The following is a 21,867-nucleotide window of genomic DNA, read 5'->3' on the forward strand; positions in this document are numbered from 1 at the left end:
GAGTATGAGCAGCAACCTTGAGATGGTTTCATGTAATCAGATTTCCTTAGCCATTTAATTAATTATTACAATTGAAGAAGGGGTGTGTGTGTGGAGGAGGGATAATAGAAAAGCCTCTGGTGTCATAGCACCTGGTTCTAATTTTTCCCTTCTTTGTGTGGAGGGACTCAAAAGATTTAGGCGCGAACTGAGTCATGATCAACTCCCTGGGGCAGGGCTCATCGGCTGGTTCTGTGTTTGTATAGCGCCTAGCACAGTGGAGTCCTGGTCCAGGACCGGCATTCCTCGGTGCTAATGCAATACAAACAAGAGATAATAAGGATAATTTCCAAAACGTCAACATCTGAACTCTGAATATCATCACAAGAAAAGGGGAGTGCCAGGGAATCAAGAAGAGATGTGGAGGCTATCAGTGGAGAGAAGGATCTAAGGCATTTCTTCAGTCATTCAGAATTATTGCTCTTCTGGTATCTTATCAGTCTGGGGAGTCATTTATACTTGCAAGGAAAGCCAAAGTATGGAATTTTAAATTATACTCCCCTTACTTGCAGGCCCAGTGTAGATGGTACCTTAACATGGAGATGCAGCCTGTGGAAACTGCATGTCCATACATGAAATGCTGCATCTTGAGCCAAGCATCCTTGCTCCAGGTACCTACAGGCTCCATGGCTTGTATCTCTTGATTAAAAGTGAGGGATGCTGTGATCTGCATTGTGGAACTCTGTGAACCAGTTCGGCCTATGGGTCCTGTTCTAAATTCTCCTGGGTTTTAGGCATTCTCACAATTCCACTGGCTCCTCGGATTGTGGTGTCATCTCCATTTTTCATAGCTCTTGGGAGGAACATTTTGTTTGATGGAGGATCACCTTGCTCAGTTGTTTTTCCCGTCCCTATTATTCTGCCTACCCTTCCTCACACCCCCCCCCCAACTTTCCCTGAGGTCACAAGTGTTTGTGTGATGGGAAAAATCCTCTGCTCAGTTCCTTGGTGCTGCTTTGTTTGACCCTCCAAGCACTGAGCTTTCCAGACAAGATCTGGGAAGGGAGTGTTCAAAGGGGTGGGAGGTGGGCTGGGTTGGGAGTGAATTTCTGGGCTAAAGAGGGAAGCAGCTTGTGGGAGGGTGCGGGGGGAAATGGTGACTGGAGTGCAGGTCACCTGTGACTGGGATTCTGGAATCAGGATGGGCACCAGCAGTGGGCGGTGGGGGGAAGGGTTGGGGTAGGTTGTCTCTTAATCAATCACCTTTTTTATGTGCCCATCCCGGGTTATCTAGGGGCTAGATACCACAGGGTGGGGGAGAGAACTTGCAATGAAGAAGTGGGGCAGGTGAAAACAATTGTCTGCTGGGGAGTGAGGAGGGAGCAAGTTGCGGGTGGCAGAGCTACTGCAGTGGGTGGAAAGGCAGAGGCAAATGGGAGGGGATCAGGCTACTGGGTCAGGGATCAGCTGTTGCTGGACGGTGCGGTCCTAGGAGCAGCAGGAGGACTTAGAAGCTCCAGCTGAGTATCCCAGCGCAATTTGCTGAGGACAAGTACAGCCCGAGGGGTTAAAAACGCTGCCTTCCACCCCGCCTCCACCTTTCCCCAAGAGCCCGCAGATCCACAATGGCCTCTCCCCTCGTGCAATACCCTTTCAGTCCCTTTGTTATCGTCCCTTCCCCCCGCTCTTTGCACCATTACTCACTCGGTCTGAGCATAGCTGACAGGCACCTTAGCAAGCTCACTGAGGCAGAGGAATGAGTGGGGGGCGGGGGAGAGAAATGTCCATATGCCGTTTGTTGGGCCTTTGCGCACGGGCTCTGCTGGGCTCCCAGGACACGCTACCAGGCTCGGTGTGCCAGACTGATGGATCACACAGCACTGGAGGGGTGTGCCCTGATCCTTAGGATTCCCAGGTGACCCCCCACCCCGCCTCCTCTCCCTATAGCTAGTACTACTCTAGTGCTGTGCTGTTTGCAGTCCATATTGCTCTCCTAATATCTGAGTGTCAACACCAGGCCTCATTGTCTGGGTGGGAATGATGCATGTTATCTGGGAAGCAGCTACCCTCTCCCCACCCGGTATTGAGTGTTTCTCTGGGTGCACATCTCCACACAGGAGAGGGTAAGCCTGCCTGCAAGCCTCCCCAGCACCCGTTGTCTGGGAAGCTGTAAAAGGGCAGAGGGGAAGGTCCTCATTGCAGTCCCACCCTGGTGCTAACACACCCACATGCATGTTGTAGCACTGAGCTCTCTCTTGGCTTTGAGCAACATTGAGCTCGGCCAGAGGAACTGACTGTTATTTCAGGCCATGGACATTTATAGCCCTTCCTTCGCTGTGAATGAAGGAGTTGGGAGCAAGGCAGGGCTTGGACAGCAAATCTGCCATCCTCCTTCTCCCCCCAAAATCTGTCTTCTTTGTTGTGATCCAGCACCCTTCAATTAAAGGATGTCAAAGGAGCACTTTGCAACTTTTAACGGGCTAACCCTGTGAGGTAGGTAAGTGTTGTTAACCCCATTTTACAGATGGAGAATCTGAGACTAAGTGACTTGTCAGTGATCACCCAGTGAGTCAGTGGCCACGCTGGCAACAGAACGCAGGAGGCCTGGCTCCTGTGAAGCTCTCTGCCTCCCCTAAAACAGTTAAATCAACAACCGTTAGCGTCATGCTGGCAAATAGATTTGCAGCACGAAAGCCAGATGCTCACAAGCAAAATCTTTTCATTTGCAGACAGAGCCTCACGCCCACCTCTGGAGCCTGGGCTGGGAGAATGACACCCTGCCCCATTTGAGCTCACTGGATGGCTGTGGAAGGCTCCATTTCCCTTCCCCGGAGCGACTTTGCATTCGTAGGATACCCACATTCCACTGTTCCTGCCCACCTGTCCCCCCAAAGTCTGCTGACTAATCCTGCTCTCGCCAATGGAGGAATGTGAGCGTTCCCTCCTGAATACCATGTGGATTCATTCCCAGAATTTCCTAGCTCTCTGGACTGCTAGAAGCTCTGCAGCTGCCACGCATCTAGCCATTAACTATAACGTTACTGCTCCATATAGTACAGGGGCTGCCTATGGCGTGATCAATTTTATTGCATTCTGTTACCACCATTCCTCTTAGCCTGCTCCAGAGCTTCAATTTCTCCAGACCTATTGGCCATCTAGGGCCCAATTCTGTTCCCGTTGACATCAGCGGGAGTTGGACTGAGCCCTTCAGTGTCATGGAGTGCGGTTTATTCCTGCCAACCCTGAACGGTCTTAGTATAAAGCAAGCAAATCCCTGGGGATGAATGGAGCATCAGCTGATGGTGGTCAGTGATCATGTTGGGGGAAAGGGTTTGGTTTGCAAGTCTAAAAATGGCCAAATCAATCTGAGAGAGCTTTTCAGTAAGAAGAGGCAGTGGACAGGACGTTGGTCTGGATCTCAGGACGCTTGGTTCTGTTCCTGGCTCGGCTGCATGATGACAACAGGAAGATGCTTCACCACTCTGTGCTCCTGTCACCTCCTCCCAGCCTTTGTCTTAACTGTAAGCCCTTTGGGGCAGGGACTGTCTCATTATGTGTATGTGCAGTGCCTGGCACAATGGGGCTCTGAGCTTGGTTGTGACTTCTGGTTGCTACTGTAAGATAAATAACAGTAATAAAGGAAGCACACCTTAAATCCCACTGGGAACTGAAAAGCACACTCCCATTGCATCTCTGCACTCCGCTATTCAGTGCTGTGCATGTGCTGATCTCTGCCCTACGTGTCGAGGACTCTGGGGAGTTCTGTAGAATGAAGTGGAGCAGAATGAGTGAATGAAGAACTATTGTTGAGCGCCTGGATTCTAACCTCTCGACTCATCAGTACTATAAAAAACATCAGGCCTCATTTTGATCTCACTTATGCTAGTTCTAAACTGGCATAACGTTATTAACCTCTGTGTGGCCACTCCTGGTTTATACCAGTGTCAACGAGAGCAGAAGCAGGTCCCCATTGAAATTGGCCGGGAACGGCGAACAGCGGCCGCTAGGAGCTGCCGGGGGCCAAGCCTGCGGATGGTCAATGTCAGCAAAATGTCTTGCGGCCCACAATCAGATTACTCTGATGGGCCGCATGCGGCCCGCTGGCTGCAGATTGCCTACCACTGATTTAGAGTATAGACTCTTGGGGGTAAAGATAATCTCTTACAATGCAGAGCTGAGATGAGCTAAGGTGCATTAAAATGAAAAATCATTAGAAGAAGCAGTGAAGACAATTCTTTGGAAAGCCCAGTTCAGTTTGGTTCATTTTCTGTTCAGGAGATGGGTGAAGCTTTGGGCTGCTGCTTATTTTACCTGTACTGCTTGGCCTGTCCCTGTCTCAAGATTTGCTTTGTTTTGTTTTTCTTTTAAGCAAGCAGTGTTTCTTTTCCCCAGCTCCTTGCACCAAACAGGTCAGCAGGGATGAGATCGGAGATGATTCAAGGGGTGTGTGTGTGTGTGTGCTGGGGGGGGGGTGGGGCTCAGCCCTCTCCTGCTGCCTGGATCCTGTAGGCAAAGCTGTGATTTATACGATGGGTGGGGGGAAATGACTGAGATAGGACAGCTACAGGCATGGCAGAAAAGCTTGGTATGAGAGAAAGGCACTTTGTAACAAAGACTCCATACTGAGCTTTGCAGCCCAGAAATTGAACTAATAATGGCCCAGCACAGTAATGTCTTTTTATGCGTGTCTGACCAATGAGCTAATCTCTCAGCGCCAAAATAAACATTTCTTCCCTCGAGGGATAGGTTGGGAGACTAGCCTCCCTGCCTATATGGATATCTGTCACTGGGTTTCCCCCGTCTTCTTCACACTATCCAACCCACTCCTCCCTACCAAAGTAGGTAATGATTTTACTGAGTCTTTGCTATTAAACAACATTATTCATAGGTCATAGAATCCTATCTCCCAAGAAACATGGCTCCATTTTCTGGTCATCTAAGTTAAAGATACCTCCCGTTGTAGTAATTTTGTCAGCCGGAGGGAAAATTGTGCCTTGTGTTGGGGAGTGAAACCACTTTCTCCTGCATTCCATAGGAAGAAGGATGGTCCAGTGGTTGAGAGCTAGCTGGAGAGCTGGGTTCAGATCCCTGCTCTGCTACAGGTTTCCTGGGTGACCTTGGGTAAGTGAATTGGGACCTGATGTTTTAAAAGGTATTAGATGTCTAAAGAGGTAGCTGGGAACCTAGTGGGACTGTGAAAAGAAGAAGTCCCTAGGCACCTACCACGTTGATTTCCATTGATCATAGGACTGTGTGAGAAATCATGCTGGATGCTAGTTTGACCCAAGGGATGTATGGCTAGCAGTGATGGGAGTAAACTGAGCAGAGGAAAACTTACAGTACATGTCCTCAAACAGTGATGTCTGATAGACACACTGCAACAATCTCCTCAAGGGAAGCAGTGGAAACCTCATTATTTGGGTAGACAAAGACCACAAGAACATGCCATAGACAATGATGAGTCACATTTGGTATTAAGGGGACTTCTATTTATCATTTATAAAGGTTAATACATGATTAATGGATGGTTTAATCAATTGTTATAGGGTCCAACAGGTCTTGCTTATAACCATGATTTATAATCTTCTGCTGATGCCCTTAAAACCATCTATAACAAGACCAATTCATGTCTATAACATGCTTATCACATCTATTAATCCTTTATGAACTAATGCTAAATGCACCCTTAATATTAAGTCAGCAGCAGGAGGAATCAGTTGATTGACGTAGGTCTTTGTCTATCCGGATGTCTTGTGAGTCACATTTGCTGGTGGTCACTAGAAATGAGTTTACTGGCGAAGGGAAGACCCCATGAATAAGTCCGGGGGAGCTTCCTCTCCCTTCCCTCTTGGCTAAAACTAATGGGAGGGGGGCTGGGGAAACATCCAGAGGGCTGCCATTGCCACTTGCTTTCAGCTTCAGACACCCCTCCTTCTCTATGGTAGTATCTTCAGAAGCACTCAGCACTGGCCTAACCTGACTCCCACTGAAGTCAGTGGAAGTTTTACCATTGAGTCCAATGGAAGCAGAGTTCGGTCAACACCCGACTGCTTTTGGAAATACCATCCAGACTGTACGGTGGCGCACGTAATAAATTCCTGCTGTGAGTGTGAGTAGGTGATCCCAAAGCCTGAGGCTGCCTTCACCTAACCTGGTCCTTACGTATGCGGGTGGGGGGAGAAGGGGGATGAGATTGTCTCACATACACAGGCACCAAAGAAAATAATTGTAAAGCACTTGCTGCCACTGCTGGCTCGGGAGACAGGAATGCTGAATTCACTTGCATAGGGGTATTGAATTCTGGCACAGATCCTTGAAGTCAAGCCCCCATTGGAGGCTTTTCATTTTCCTTTCTGGAATTAGCTTCAGTGCTGAGAGCTGGTTCTGGGCCAGCAAAACTTCCTTTTAGCTGTGAACCATGCAAAAGATTCCCAGAGTCTGGGGCACTTCCCTTAAAGACGGCAGAAGTTGTGCCAGAAATTCTCCTGCCTGGCCACTATCATTTCCTCAAGCGTGGGTGAGGAGTATGCCCCAGGGAACGTGACCTTCCTTGAAATCCTTGATTGTGGGGAGTGGGAGTTAACAGCACCTTGCCTCAAAAGAGCAGAGTTAGAGGAACTCCAGATCTGGATCCAGAGGTCCCAGCTGTAGAGAAGAGAAAGAGTTAAAACTGTTATGGACTCATGGCTGGAGAGTCTTATCGCAGCCCACAACTGCCCTTGCTTCACTGGCTCTGTTACATGGTAATATGGCATAGCTGACCCATTATGCACCTCTATACCATGGTGGAAAGGGACATGATTACTCCATGCACAGCACACAGGCTGCAGGACAGCTACGAGATCACTGGAACCCCATGGGCTGGAGATGAGGCTTTCATCAAAGCATTTGGAATGAATGCAATTCCTCCTTCACTCCCTCTCTCTTTCCCTCAGCTCATTAATTCCACACACAGAGATCTATCATGTAAGGGTGCACTGTCAGGTTTCTCCTGCTCTCTGAGCCCATCCCATGGAAAGCCTGTGAGGAGGACAATGGAGATGGAGGAAGGAGCTGGTGAGCGTGGGGTGGTGAAAGCTTTTGCTCCACACTGAAGTCCATGCTGACCCCTTGTCCCTCTTTGAGAAAGCCCTGGGCAGACAGACTAGGGGTGGGGGAGAATCTGGGTCAGACGGGGTAGCAGCTATTATTGTAATGGCTTTTTTGTCCCAATTCCATTTCAGCAGGGAGATTGTATCTGGGGAGAACATGCCCTGCGGGCTTTGGGGAATAATCAGATGATACATGGCTGTTCCCCAGGGTTCACAGTGCAGGGGATGGGAGGCAGGATCATAAAGGTTACAGCAAAAGAGCCGCATGACAAGTGAGCACAGTTTAATCAGTCATAAATAATCCATTCCATGCGTTTAAATATGCCTTTTGGTATTATCATGGCCTGGCCTCAATCACACCCTATGCAACCCCAGGGATGGGGTAGAAAGGAGGTCAAACTCAGACCCACTGTGTGAGACTGTACAAGTTTTCCCTCTTTCTCCACCTCCTTTTCTTTGGTTCTTCTCTGCACATTGACCTCATGTCCTGTGCTCAGGACATATTTGCAGCTGTCTCTGCATCAAGAAGTTAGGACGTCACAAAAGTTAGGACTCCTGGGTGAAAGGATAGGCTAAGGAAGATGCAGGCCTATGGTGGGGGGTGGGGTCAGGGGGAGGCTGTGCTGTGCAGAAGGGTCTTTACATTGTTTGGTAGAAAGGCTGCATTTAAAGCAAGGGAGATTCAGAGGTGATGAATGTCAAATGGTCCCTAACACGTGCAATTTCTGGATCTATTGGTTATTCATTGTGATGTACATTTGCAATTGAAAATAGGCAAACTGGCTATATGTTGGGGGGCAGGGGAGGGAAAGGCTGGATACAGTGAGATAATGGACTGTACTAATCCTTCAGCTGTGATCCTTACCCATAAGGCTAAACCCCACAAGTGTAATGAACATGGGTGTTCTTAGGCTATGTTTACACTACAGACCCTAGATTGGCATAGCTGTGCTGGTCCGGTCCCCTAGTGTAGACTCAGCGTATGCCGACAGAAAGAGTGTTTCTGCCAGTATATGAACACCATCTCCCCAAATGATGTTAGCTTTGCGCTCTTTGGTTGCTCTCTTTAGTTGTCTACAGTGTAGGTTTAGTCAGCACAGCTGTGTCCTTAAAGTGTGTGGTTTTTTTTCCACATCCCTGACTGATGTAGCTACGCTGGTAGAAGTTTTAAGTGTAAACCAGGCCTAAGTCTAGTCCCTAGTGGATAATATCCAGTTTATCTTTAAGCCACTGTGTAATTAGCAGCTCCTACTTAGGACTGGAATGGCAGGGAGTGAGCTTGGGCGCGTGTGTTGCATCCAGGCCAGTTTGGAGTCACGTTGGCAGAGCTGTAGTGAAGAAAGCTTGGCCAGAGCCTGCTTGAGCAATGCCTGGATCTGGCCAGTTCTCCCAGCCCCTACACTTCTTGAGCACTGAAATTCACCAGATCTGCTCAAAAGTTTTGAAGAGGGGACATCTTTAGCAGCGCCACGGACAAACAAGTGACATCAGAGAGAAACCCCAGCGTGAGCTGCAGCTGGGACTGTTTGGTGCGCCCCCTCTTCCTGACAGAAGCCTGGGAGAGGCTTTCAGCATGACGGCACTTCCCTCCAGCTGGAGGCCCCGGGCCTCTGAGCACTGTGCAGCACAATAGAAAGCAGCGACCCACGTGTTTATGGCAAAGAGGCTCTCAGCACTGGGATAACTGCAATTTGGGTCAGTTGGAAGAGAAGCCAATATGCCAGGCTGTCCTTTGGCAGGGTGAATTTGGTGGGTATCTTTCGATTGGGCCGAGCAATGATTTTAATCCCCCCCACCCCCGTTTGTTCTTGTTATTATTGTCCTCCGCTCACATGCCACACAGCCAGTTCAGAAGATGCAGTGACAGAATAGTGAGCCGGTGAGGTCATGGAGAGAGAATTAGTCACATCCAACTGGGAAACAGAGCGGGCTGCAAGCCAAGCTCATTTGATAATGTAAATGACTGTCACACAAATTTCTATTGGAGCCCCCCGGGAGACTCCAGCTCACCCCTGGGGGGTGGGAGGGGGTAGTTATAATTCCTCCCCACTGCAGCCCCCTGGGGAATTCCAGGTGAATTCTAAAAATCCCACTCATTCTGGGGCCCTCACACCTTATGACTGGGGGAGTCCAGGACAGACGGGGTTAAGAGCCTTTCTGAAACAGAGACTTTATCAAGTTCTGTCACATAAGAAAGGAAGGTCGAGGCGGAGCTTAATGAATGACTTCATTTATATATCTTACCTCCTCCCCCCCCCCACTCCCCCCCCACCTTGGCTCCTGGCCAGGACCACAGACAACTGTTTCTATGGGAACTATGGAGAAAACAGTAAATATGAGTGTGGAATGAATAAAGAAGGGGATTTGCTTGGGTCTTCTTTCTGGTGACTTCACGCTCTCTGTGCCTGTGTGGAGTAGGGCGGGGTGGAAGAGGCAGGATGGGAGAAGGGGGGAGCAATTTAATTCAGGTAATGTAATTTTTAGAAAATGCAGTGTCCCTTCTGGCAGTGGTGCTGGGTCGTGACCGGCAGAAGAAGCTCATTCCTGTGGCGGGAGACGAGAAATCCGGGCTGGTCTGTGCACTGTAACTTTGCTACACCCCGCTAGTGTGCTGAAATCACCACTCTCTCTGTGCTCTTTCAGTCCTCCTCGCCAGCTCCTCTGAGGTCTTTGGCGTGTTTGCCATGTGCTGTCATGCCACACTGGGATGGTGAGGAGCTTTAAATGGAGGTGAGCTCAGACACATTGTGGTCTGAGAACACACAAAAAAGGGCTGGAAAACAAGCTAGTCAAAGAAACATCAAATATGTTGGCCAAGGTTCTCAAAATTCACTGATGATTTTGGATGCCTGGCTTGAGACACCTGAGTGATGGCTCTTGACAGCTGCCTGCGGAAAGCACTTTGCAACAATTACTCTGAGGCAGTGTGGTCTAGGAGCTATGGCAGTAGTCTGAGAGTCAGGAGACCTGTATTCTCTTCCCAGCTCTGCCAGTCACCTGTTCTGTATCCTTGGATAAGTTACTGTGCCTCAGTTTCCCATTCCCACACTTTCTCTATCTTGTCTGTTTAGATTGTAAGCTCTTTGGGGCAGGGGCCATCTTTCTCTATGATGCTGTCTACACACCCCTTTGCATCAGGTTCATTAAGATGGTGCAAACCCCTGTGGGAACATAGGTATTCTGGTTTGAGTACTTTATTTAGGTTTTGCTTAAACCTGTCCCTAACTGATTTAAGGTAAAGATTTAAAAATGAGCCTTGTTTAAACTGCAATAAGCATGTCCACACAGCCTTTTGCACCAGTTTAGCTAAATCACTTTCAAATCACACCTTTCGTTAAACTGGTGCAGCTCTACATGTACACCGGCCCTCTGGTATGTATGGCACCTAGCACCATGTGGCCTCGCACCTGGAGCCTCTGGGTGTTACTCTCATTACAAATCATCAACATAACAAAGGACCTTACTCTTTGCTCAAAAACCAATGCTTTCCTCAAAGCTCTCCTTTATGCATGTTTGCAAAAGTATCTCCAGGGGAACATCCAGGGTCAGATAGACTCACCCCTACAATGAAGCAAAAGGTTTGGAGCCCTTGCTATTGCAGCTGGAGCCCGGCTGATAGGGGCCATGAATGACTCAGCCCTCACTCTATTACAGCTATAGTCTGAGACCCTAAGGAAGCAGGAGTCTGGCAGGGATGGGCTGGTGCTGAAGTTAGACTGGTCGGGTCACTGACATAGCTTGTCCTTCTCACACCAAGATCAGCATGGTGCTGAAAGAGGCGAGAAGGGGAGGAGCGGATCCTGCATGAAAATTCATGTTATCACCAGTGTAGGAATGTTGCCGCGGTCTTATCGTTTCCTCTGGGATCTGAGAGGTCACTTTGCTGACAGAGGGTTTATTATCTGGAGGCTGGGACATTCTGGGAGAAGCCAAGCCAGGATTTTCTTCTATGCAAGGGAGGAAGGAAACAGTACAGAGCACAGCTGGAGCCTGGCTGAGCGATAGCACTGGGTACCCTCCTCCAACATTCCCTGCACCATTGTAGCAAGGGAACAGCTTGGCACAGGAATTCTGATTAAAATATAACTACTCAGCTGATTAAGAAAACATGTCAAGGTCTGCTCCACGTAGGGCTCTCTCCCTGGGAGTGTAGGGGCCCACAAACCTGGATTTGGATTTCTCACAGTATTGGGCAACCTTTCAGCTTCAGGGCCTGGGATTTCCGAGAGCTGGATCGTTGTTGTGTATAATATTTGTCATTCTTTTAATGTTACTGCAGAGGGGCAGAACTAATGGAGCTGAGGGCTGAAATCCTTCCTTTGGCCCAGAGTATGGAACAAATCTCTGCTCTGCGCAGCACTTGACCATGTGCTGAAATGCCTTTCAAGTGCACTCGCTTAAGGCCTTTCCTGAATCAGGACCATCATGTACAGAACAGCTAGGCAGCACACTTCCCCCACGCTGCCCTGTCAAGGTGCTTCAACTCTGACCTAGGGGTTAGAAGGTGATTTAGTTTCCCAGGCCATCCAATGCTAGATCTTTTTGTTGAGGCTGCCAGAAGGGCCACCAGTTGCCATGATATCAGTGTGATAGGAACAGCTGCCCCCTGGGCGGAGATCTAGAGCCTCTTTTCACATGCCCTTTTCGGTCACTGCCAGCTGAGGCTGGATGACACACAGGGAAAGTGACCAGACTATCAAACTGAAAAAGCAGGACGTCTATTCCACAGCCGGCGTGGGCAGGCTGTGGGATGATATCTATTGCGTAGGTGGCACCAGGTGCTGTAGGGAGAGTTTCCCTGCAGTCTGGGATTGCTCAGCGGCACCCCCGCTGAGGCAGTGTGAATCGTGCTGTTGAGCATCCAATGGGATACTAGAGCTGGTTGGAAACCAGAATTTCTGTCCCGTGGGAAATTCCAGCATTTTGGGGGTGGGAATGGGAGAATGGGGAGGGAAGGGGGGGAATTCCAGATGGGAAATAAAAGCTGAAATTTTGAAATTTCCCACAGAATGAAAATTCTGACAAATTTAAATTTGGGACCATTCAAATGGTTTGTTTTGATAAAGTCAAAATGTTTCATTTTGACCGTATCATTTGAATTTATTTCATGTTGATTTTCATATTATAGTAAAAGATTACCTATAACCTATTAATGTAATGTAATGGTGAAATCGATATTTATTATAAAGGGCAGCATGAAATGACTTGCAATGAGAGTCAAAAAGAAACGTCTTTACCTTATCGAAACAAAATGAGAAATGATTTGTTCTGACTTTTTTCCCATTGAAAACTTAATTGAAATGGACGCATCCCCACGAAATGTTTAGAGTCTGACAAAACTGCATTTTTGGGGAATGAAAAATAGTTCCATGGAATACATTTTGACCAGCTTTATGGGATAGTTATGTATCCTGTTTTAGTTTTGAATTTCTGGTACAGGCCATTGGAAAACGGGACTGCCTTGGAAAGAATGGGACATATTGTGGCTTCATATGTGAAAGACTCTACCATAGACACAGTTACCCATCCCCTAAGAAGCAATCCAGCCCTCTCATACAAGGCCTGATTCTGCAATCCTATTGTCTCATGTTGTGTAGCACTTACACAAGTGGTTTCCTTAGCTTCCAGGCATGCTGCGAGGGTAAGTAAGTGCTCCTTGGCAGGAGTGAAGCTCACAGAATGGGGCCCACCCGGTGCTGTGTTTTCTCCTGAGATTCCAGGACATTTTCCCTTTATTTGCTTCTCTTGGAACTGGCTGCCTGCTTTAAGAATACATTTCCCTTCTGGTTGACAGGCTGACAGCACAGTGGAGTGTGGAGGATGAGGAAGAGGCAGCAAGAGAGCGACGTAGAAGGGAACGGGAGAAACAGCAGAGGTCCCAGGCAGAAGATGGCTTGAACAACACCGACTCCTTGTCAGAGAGTGGGCTGCCAGTACAGGAAAACCAGTAAGAAGAGCTGGAGCGTAGAACACTCTTCAAACAAGCGCCATCCTAGTGGCAAAAATCCTCACTTTTGGCTCGTGCTTGTGTGGCCCAGATACCACTCACTGTGCTGCTCTGCCCCCGTCTGGTGGTAGCTGGGCCACATATAAAGGTTGATAGGCTTGGTAAAGCCTTGGCTGGCAAGGGAGGGTTTTTTAGATTGATGCTTATGCTTTAAAATTCAGAGGTCACAGATTCTATCCCTACTGCCACCAAGCCTTTTAGGGGGACAGTTTTAAATTTTCCTGTGAGATGAAAATGCAGGGGGCTGGGAGTTTAAATGAGGAGAGTTCAATAAGGGTTAAATTGATGTACAAGACCCCAGTTCAGCAAAGTGTTTAGACACATGGTTAATTTTAAGGATAGGCATAGTTCTGTTGAAGTCTACAGAACTTGTTTAAGCATATTAAGTGTTTTGTAGGATCAGGGCCCAAATTAAACAAGAAGTGGAGCTGATTGAAAAAAATAGTGAGAATATTTCATCTGAATTTTTAAAAAGTGTCAGCCAGCTCTGTAAGGCCCTGATCCTGCCACCACTTATACATGTGCTTAACTTCACCACTGATGGCTGAGCACGTGCATAAGTGATTGTAGTATCAGGGCCAAGGCATAAAAACAGCAAACAAAATTGTGGGGAAAACAAATCAAAATTTGTTTGTGAAAAAAAATTTCAGGAAAAAATCTGAATTTATTCATGAAAAAAAACTCTAATTTTTTCATGAAAAAATGCAGAATTTTTCATGAAAAGAGTTCAATTTTTGTCAGGATTTTAAAACATTTTCTCAAGATTTTTATTTTCAAATTCTTGTGAAAATGTTTCCTTTTTTGTGAGAAGCATTTCATCACTATTTGGAAAATTTAAATATTTCTGCCAGCTCTAAAAAGAAACGTATTTTCATTAAAAATGTAAGATGTACCTTATAATATTAATTGAGAGCATTTCTAGACCACCTTTCATACAAGGATCACAAAGTGCCTTACAAACATTCATTAACAAAGTCTCAAATCAACTTGCTGAGGCAGATATCTCTACTTTACAGATGTCTAGAGGCACAGCAAGATTAAGTGACTTGCCCAAGGCATCAAAGCAGCAGTTACAGTAAAAAAATAGCACCCCCCAATAATGCAAACATTGAGGCCCTGCCCTGAAAAAACGTACACATATGCTTAACTTTATACTGTGAGTGATCCCATTTACAGCAAGGGGGACTATTCACAATGTATAAAAGTTAAGCATGTGCGTAAGCCTTTACAGGAGTGGGCCTTATGCATGTGTTAAGGTTTAGTAGTCCCATTGAAAAGAGTGAAAAAGACACAGTGAAACAGAGAAGGGAAGAATAGACAAAAAAGGTGTGTGTGTGTGGGGAAGCAACTTTTGGGGGGAGTAATTAAAGAAAATGTGTTTGATCCATTTGTCATATATGATACAGTGGGGGGTTGACAGTTTCTGGCAATATACAATAAATAGGAACAAAATTCCCAGCTGTATTAAGGGAGGGCCCGGAGGGGAGACTGGCCCTTCCCAGACCTGACCTTTGGCTCATGGTCATTCTCTTTCTGTTGATAGGCAGGGATTCATTGCTCAGTCCAAGCTCCCATTGATTTTACTGGGAGTTTTAGGTGTGCTAGAAAAAGAGGAATGAATCAGGCTCAAAGCCAAAATTTTGTAACCTGAATGTTTAAATTTAGGCACTTGGAACCATATTTAGGTACCCAAATAAAAGTGGCCTGACCTGCTTGTCAAAGGTGCCGAGCACCAAGAAGTTTTTATTGCCTTCGGTGGGCTTTATGCGTGCTGAGAATTTTCTGAAAAATCAGGACACTTTTACTTAGGCGCCTAAATATGGACTTAGGAGTTTAACTGTAGACAGGCATGTTTGGAGATTTTTGGCCTGAGTGACCAAAGATCCAAGTGTACAGTGGCAGATTAGAAGGTTGTTGATAAACATCAGCCCACAAGGAAGGAGGAGAAAGGCGATAGATCATGCAGAGAGGTCTGAGGCATGGTTTACAATTTAAAATAAACCATGGAGAACTAGCCTCACTCATTGAGGATGGGGAAAAGATCGGAAGCTTGTGGGCATCTTTCCACCGGGGCCAATAGAGACCAATGTAACCCATGCTAGGATAGTGTGACTCTTTGTGCCCCTCTGAGGGGCAGACAACATAGAGAGGTTTAGGAGTTTGTTACTAGAGGTGAGCTAGTCCCTTAGCTCAGGCAGTGAAGTTTGTGCTTTTTTGTCTGTTTGTTTGTTTAAGATCCAGAGGTCCTGGGTTCAATCCCCCATACAAATACACATGCAAATATTTGTAGATGGAGAGCTGAGGGTTAGGGAGAGTGCTGGGAAACCTATAGGTATCGTTTAGGTAGGGATGAGCCTGGACCCAAATCCCACATCCAGATGCCCCAGAATAATAGGGGAAGTTTGATAGTAAAATCCATCCTCTCTCAAAACGTGCCTGCTGGCCATCTTGACTTCTGGCTTTTATGGATGAGCCTTAGCCAGCCTCTTTGCTTTGTTATACGCTCACACCGGTAGCACTGAGCTATTGTGCTGCGGTCCATCTGAAATTGCATTTCCTTCTCTCCAGCCTCTTCTGCAGCTGCTGACGGCCACCTGGGCTGGCTTGCTGAGCTGGGGTCAGCCTGCCATTAATCTTCCAAAAGTCTTTGCTTTCTCTTGTGTAAACACCACGCCCCCGTACAGTGACTCACCCCATTCATGCAACTCATCTTTGTGTAAGCAGGCCCTCGTTGTTTCCTTGGGGTGAGGGGCTTTGCACAGCCCCAAAAGTAAATCTGGGTCACATTTTTTTCCCCCAGACAGCTGTGGTGGCTTCCCTGTAGGCCTGGATGCTGGAGTGGCGCGAAGCCATTTAGAATTGAAGTGCGGGAGCGGTGTTATGCCAGCCCCACTCTCACACCTTTTATTTCTCCTCCCTGGTGATCTTGAGTTCTGAGGGGAGTCAGGGGGAGACCAGGCTGTGAAATCAAAATTGCCCCAAACTCCAGCCCAGTGGCATCCAACCTTTGCAGCCTGAGCGCTGGGGGTGGTATTTCAGAAAGGTAAAGGAGCTGCAGTCAGGACACTGGGGCAGATTCTTGAGCATCACAGAGGGAATGGGGACCACCTGCCAGTCTCCTGCTGTGGATTTGCCACGGAGCATAGCGCTCTCTCTGTCCCTGGCAAAGGAGGGCATTGGGGTCAGGGAATGACTGGAGTGGGCTGTGCTCTGGCTACCCGCAACTGGAGTATGGCCTTTATCTATGCCTTTAAGGGCTGAGCTTCCCACTCAAGGACCGCTCTTCCCCCAGGCACTGACCGGGGATTCGGAAAACCTGGAGTCTTTTCCTGGCTCTGCCACAGCGTTCCCTGTGTGTCCTGGGCAAGTCACTTCCCCTATCTGTGCTTCAGTTAGTCATTGGTAAAACAGGAACCATACTTCCCATCCTGTCTATTCAGATTGTTAGCTTTCTGTGGCAGGGACTCTCTTACTATTTGTGTGAACAGAGTCGAGCATGATGTCTCACTCGGGGCCTCTAGGAACTACAAGAATCGTAAATCCTAATCCACTTTCACCTGTGACATCACAGATTGTCATTGTATCACTTAGTCAATATGGGAAGGTTCAATGTGAAAATGTCATGAAGAACCCTGAAATACGTTCTCGGCTTCTCCACTGGCTGACCACCTGATTTGGGACAGGAGTGAATGCCACCCCAGTTACTGAAGATCCTTGCATTGCCAGGGCCCTTCTGGAGATGTGGGGCATTGTGGGTATTTAAATCTGGGCCTGTCTGTTGTTGTCAGCTGTCACAAGGCTTCTGATAGCTGATTTCCCCCCCCAAAGACTCAGCTGCTGGAGTCACGTGAATAAGAGAATCTCAGCTTTCATTCTTTAAAAAATGTAAGTTTCTAGCCCTCACGGTTACAGAGAAAAGCTGGAAAATGTATGTAACCCAAGTGTTCCCTTAGGCTCTGAACTCAGAAAACAAACAAGACCCCCCACCACACATTTATCTATTTAAAAAATCTCATTGGTTTTAAGCCAATCTCAAGACTTCTTGAGGCCTAACCCGTGATTTTTCTAACATTTGGGGTTGGCCATCATGTGTCTCAGGTATCTCACTTGAAGTCACCACAAGCCTAGATGGTGAAGGAGAAAGGGAAAAGCAATGAGCATAAAATGGGCCAAAGTTGCTCTGCAGCAAGCAGCCATGTATCTGGAGGAGCCAATCCTCCTTCGACCACCTACCGTGCACTGGGCTTCAACTGTGCACTGGGCTTTGTTGTGTCTTTGTGTGAAATCACAGCTGTTGGGTTGCATCAGTGCTTTGGAACATGGGCTGTATATGCCGTGCCAGCAGGGTGATGAAGCTCTGCAGGCTCTTGGCAGTTGGACAGAAGTTCTTCTTCACCTCTTTCCTTTCCTGTTTGGTGAACGAAGAGGGAGTTTTCCCCTCACCAGTGGAAGGATAGGAAATCTTTCCAGAGGTTAAGCTCCTCTTGGTCCCCCTTTCCCCCCCTGCAGGGCTTTTTAAGAAGCAGAGGGACGAGCACTTGGCCGTGCCAAACTACGCCGGCGTGTGGAAGCTCAGCAATTGGCAGTAGGTGGCGTGGCATGGGGGGGAGGGGAACTGCCAACATGTGTGTTTTCAGGAGCACTGTAAAGTGCAGTTATGAATCCAAATGGGAAAGCGACTCTGGGAAAATGACACCTATTCACTGTCCGTACCTGCCGCCTTTGGGGCACATCCAGTTCTCAGTGGAGTCAATGGCAAAACTCCCCTTGGTTTTCTTAGCACCAAGGCTCTACACTCCTGAATCCATATCTGCTTACTTTGCTGGTAAGAGCAAGTTTGTTAAACTGCTACCAGCTGTGAAGAGTCCAGGAAGACACAAAAGAGCAAAGCCTGATTGTGTTCTGCCTCACACATCATCAGTAACAGTTGGTGTCTACAAACTGATCCCAGAACCCTTATTGCTGGCAGTGAGGCATGAAGCAGAAGGCTCGTAGGTAGGTTTGCACTGCCAGATGGGGACCAGTCTATCTAAGCCACTTGTCTGCCCGCCCCCATTACCACAGATCCAGACACCTTATCATCTGTAATGCATTTATCCTCCCAACACCTCTGTGGGGGAGAGCAGTGCTGTTATCCCCATTTTACAGATGGGGAACCAAGGCACAGAGATATTAAGTGTCTTACCCAAGGCCACACAGGGAATTTGTGGCAGAGCAGTGGATTGAACCCAAGTCCCAGGTTAGAGCCCTAACCACTGGACCATCCTTCCTCTCTCACTCATCCATTGCTGTGCCCGTGTGTTGTGATTTACACCACCGCCAAGTGGGTGCAAAGTGCTTTCATTCTCATTTGAGAGTGTTTTGCACTCACTTGGCACTAGTATAAATGGCATACCCAAGCTGCAGGGCAAACATGAATGGGACCTGGGTTCCTAAATGCATTTAAGAAGATTTTACACCAGAGTCACTGGTCTGGCCAAACTGTCCTCAGTGCAGGACCAGAGGAAGATGTGAAGGCACCGGTGGCCTGAAGGAAGCTCTAGCTTATGCTGGGATTTCCTGTGGCCCCATGAGGCTATCTGCGGAGCCAGGAATCACTAGGAGCACAGAGGACAGGTCACTGTCTCTTTTGCCCCAGGAATGGGGGTGACGTGGAATTGCTGTGTTGTTCAGGGATTCCCCTTATACCAGGAGAATTCCTATGTGGCTGCTCTGTGGTGCTTTCTGAAGTGGTTTAGGCTGCTTTGTGACCTCTCCTTTAATGGAGAATGAGGATGGGTGGGATTCCGGAGACCAGGCCCTTATTGGTCCTGCAGCTGTAACTGTATGAGAGGAGCTACTAGAGGATGGTTGTGCTAGCCAGGTTAGTGCAGAGGGAAGGAATCTGACCAGCATGGGTATCATCTGTACCAACTTTGATCCTTTGTAGTTCCACTGTTCTAATCTTTCTCCTGGTGTGTTTCAGGTTTGACTTTAAGCCCTCAGGGACCTCAGAGCTGGAAGAGGATGAGGGGTTCAGCGACTGGTCTCAGAAGCTCGAGCAGCGCAAACAGAGGTGGGCTGCAGAGGGAACACAAGAGGGGGAGCAAACATGCCCCAGGGAATGGACACAGGCCCAGGAAGCAGCGCCTACTTGCATAGGAGAAAGGTACAGCAGTAAGTGAGGGAGGGAAGGAGAGATGCATAGCTCAGTGATTTGAGCATTGGCCTGCTAAACCGAGGGTTGTGAGTTCAATCCTTGAGGGGGCCATTTAGGGATCTGAGGCAAAAATTGGGGATTGGTCCTGCTTTGAGCAGGGGGTTGGACTAGATGACCTCCTGAGGTCCCTTCCAACCTTGATATTCTATGAAGGGGCTCCTCCAAAGGAGGTGGCATCTTGCTGAGGGCAAGCCCAGAGCATTGCTAGTTGGGGGCAGGAGGGTTTGGGCTGAGCTAGGTCTGCAGGAAGAACTAGTCTGACAACTCAGAGGCAAACGTTCAACTCACAATAATTTGTGCTATTGTGGAGAGACAAGCTCAGATCCCAATGCTTTGGTGATGTTTGGAGTCAGAACCAGCTTTCCACAGCACTGGGGCAGATTCTGTGCTGTAACGTACCTCCAGGAGACACAGCACAGAAGGTTAAGTCCAAGGGCAGTGAGGACAAAATTGGCTTTAAGCCACTTCTGCGCCCTCCTGAGTCTGAGCTGCTGCAGGGGCTGAAATGACCTCCAGCATAATTTAGGCAGCCCAGGGAGCTGTTCTAAGTTATGGCAGTTTCCTAGCACTGCCTCTGGCTTGTGGTACCAGCCAGAATGGTGCGTGTTATCGTCCCCCATCCTGCTCAGGGCACCTCCCCCAGCAGTGGAGTTCTCAGGAAAAAGTGGGCAACATAGGGCTATCGTATGCAGCCGAACAGGGTTGAACTTGGGACCTCGGGAGCTAAGTGCATGAGCTGCTACTGCATGAGCTAAAAGCTGTAGGGCCCTTAGCTAAGACTGCAGAGCAGACTCATTCATCTCCCCCTCTCCCTACGTGGTCTCTGTGCCACTAGAGAGGACAGAACACCACACCCAGGAGGTGTGTGGGTTACACCCGTGCCTGGGGAATTCTTCAAAAGGCACTTGCAGACTGCTTATTGTCACTGTACTCTATCAGTGCTGGTTCCTCCCTCCCCCATTAAGAGGGTAGGTCTTTAGCTATGGCTGGGCCTAGGCCCACCCATCCCAGTATCAGCAATAGGTAAACCCCCAAATCCCTCACTTTGCTTCTGGTCCCTATTCCCTTGCTGAGCTGAACCCTGGATCCAAACCCTTCCCTGGGGGATCGCTTATACCTGGATCTGAACATCCTGTCTGAGCCCCATTGTTAGTCTGATGTTACTGGGATTTTTGTCTTAAAATCTCTTAGTCCCTTTTTATCCAGAAGGGTGAGAAGCTGCATAATTAACATTGCATCAAAAGCAGACAGAAATATAGTTTTCTCTGTCTCTCTAGCTGTATTTCTTTTCAAACTTCTTAGCTAAATAAAATCCAAAGCGACATCTCCTCCCTCCTCTTTAAGGCCCTAACCCTACAAACACTCACCCATGCTGAACTTTTTACACAGCACTCATCCCCTTGTCTTCAATCATACTTGCAGGACTAGGGCCTCCATTATGAACAGGCCCATTTCCCCCAAATCCTCCCTCCTCTCATGAAGATTTCTTGCTAGAAGAGGCCCACTCTTCTGTGTGTGTGTGGTTGAGCAGGTATACATGTGCTTTGCCTTTAATGGGGAGGATTTTCTATCCTTGTTGACCAGAAATGTTGCACCTTATTCGCCTGCTCCATCCTGGCAACACTCCCTTAAAAAAAAAAAAAGTGCAACGTTGTTTCTTGCTTGACAAACATAGGCTGTGTGAGGTGAGGCTGCTCTGCAGCTGCTGGAAGAGAGAAAATTGCAAACACCTGTGGCAGGTAAGGCTCAGTGAAGGGAGTTGCCAAGCAGCTGTCAGCTGGAAAGCATTTAAAACCAGGCGCTGGCCCTCATGCAATTTTTTTTTTTTTTTTTTTGAGGGAGGGTGTTGAACTGATGTAGCAAAGGGGTAACCTTGGTTATTGCCAGCTGCTGTCTTTGTTTGACTCAGTGTGGGTGTGATTTATGGGAACCTGAGGAGGTACCTCACAAACCTGTAGGAAATTTCATTTTGCTTCATATGTTGTGCTCCCTAAAAGCATCTGCTTTTCTACTCCTGCTGATATTGTCACAGAGTAGTTGGAAGCCCTGTGGGAGCTCTCAGGTATGTCATGTGCTCTAGTTTCACCCTGTTTTTCAGCGGTTGTGTCCGCCGTTCCCGTTGAAGGAGTGTAACTGTAGTGGAGAGGACTGTTCCATCTCATTCCTGAGCTGTGGCTGGGATCTCTCCCCTTGGGAGGGGGAAAGGTGTTTTTTCATATTATGGACATTTGCCACTGTAATGAGCTGGCAGGTAGGGAGAGTTGTGCCCTGCTGGATGGAACTGTGACTTGTGCCATAGGCCCAGTACTACTATGGGATGTCTACACTGCAGATTTATAGCTCCATGAGCCTGAGTCAGCTGACATGGGCCAGTCCTGGGTGCTCTGCTGACATCTAGAGAGGCTGCTGTGAGAACAACCACAGAGTAGGATGGGGGGGGGGGCGGGGCGCTATTTGCTATTTCAGCTAACCTGTTAGACCTAGCTTTGCCTAGGGGTGTCGGTAGGGGGGACAGGTCTGCTGCTGTAGAATGACACATATCTTTCCCTGTTGCTGAAAGTTGGGTGGGAGATGGTGACTCCACCCCTGTT

General features: G+C 48.1%; 1 protein-coding gene across 5 annotated transcripts in view; it reads left to right on the top strand.

The window, feature by feature from the left end:
• Positions 1 to 21,867, top strand: part of LSP1 (lymphocyte specific protein 1) — an 84,298-nt gene that overhangs the window by 24,700 nt on the left and 37,731 nt on the right. For 2 of the 5 annotated variants that reach the window (XM_048854222.2, XM_048854223.2), the window contains exons 2-3: positions 12,865 to 13,017; positions 19,043 to 19,225. In XM_048854222.2, coding sequence (XP_048710179.1) covers positions 12,865 to 13,017; positions 19,043 to 19,225 — 336 coding nt within the window. The remainder of the gene's footprint in view (positions 1 to 12,864; positions 13,018 to 19,042; positions 19,226 to 21,867) is intronic. The other 3 variants (XM_075129323.1, XM_048854224.2, XM_048854225.2) reach the window with 2 other exon arrangements.

The sequence above is a fragment of the Caretta caretta genome, chromosome 6 (assembly GCF_965140235.1).
Source record: "Caretta caretta isolate rCarCar2 chromosome 6, rCarCar1.hap1, whole genome shotgun sequence".
Taxonomy (NCBI): Eukaryota; Metazoa; Chordata; order Testudines; family Cheloniidae; genus Caretta; species Caretta caretta.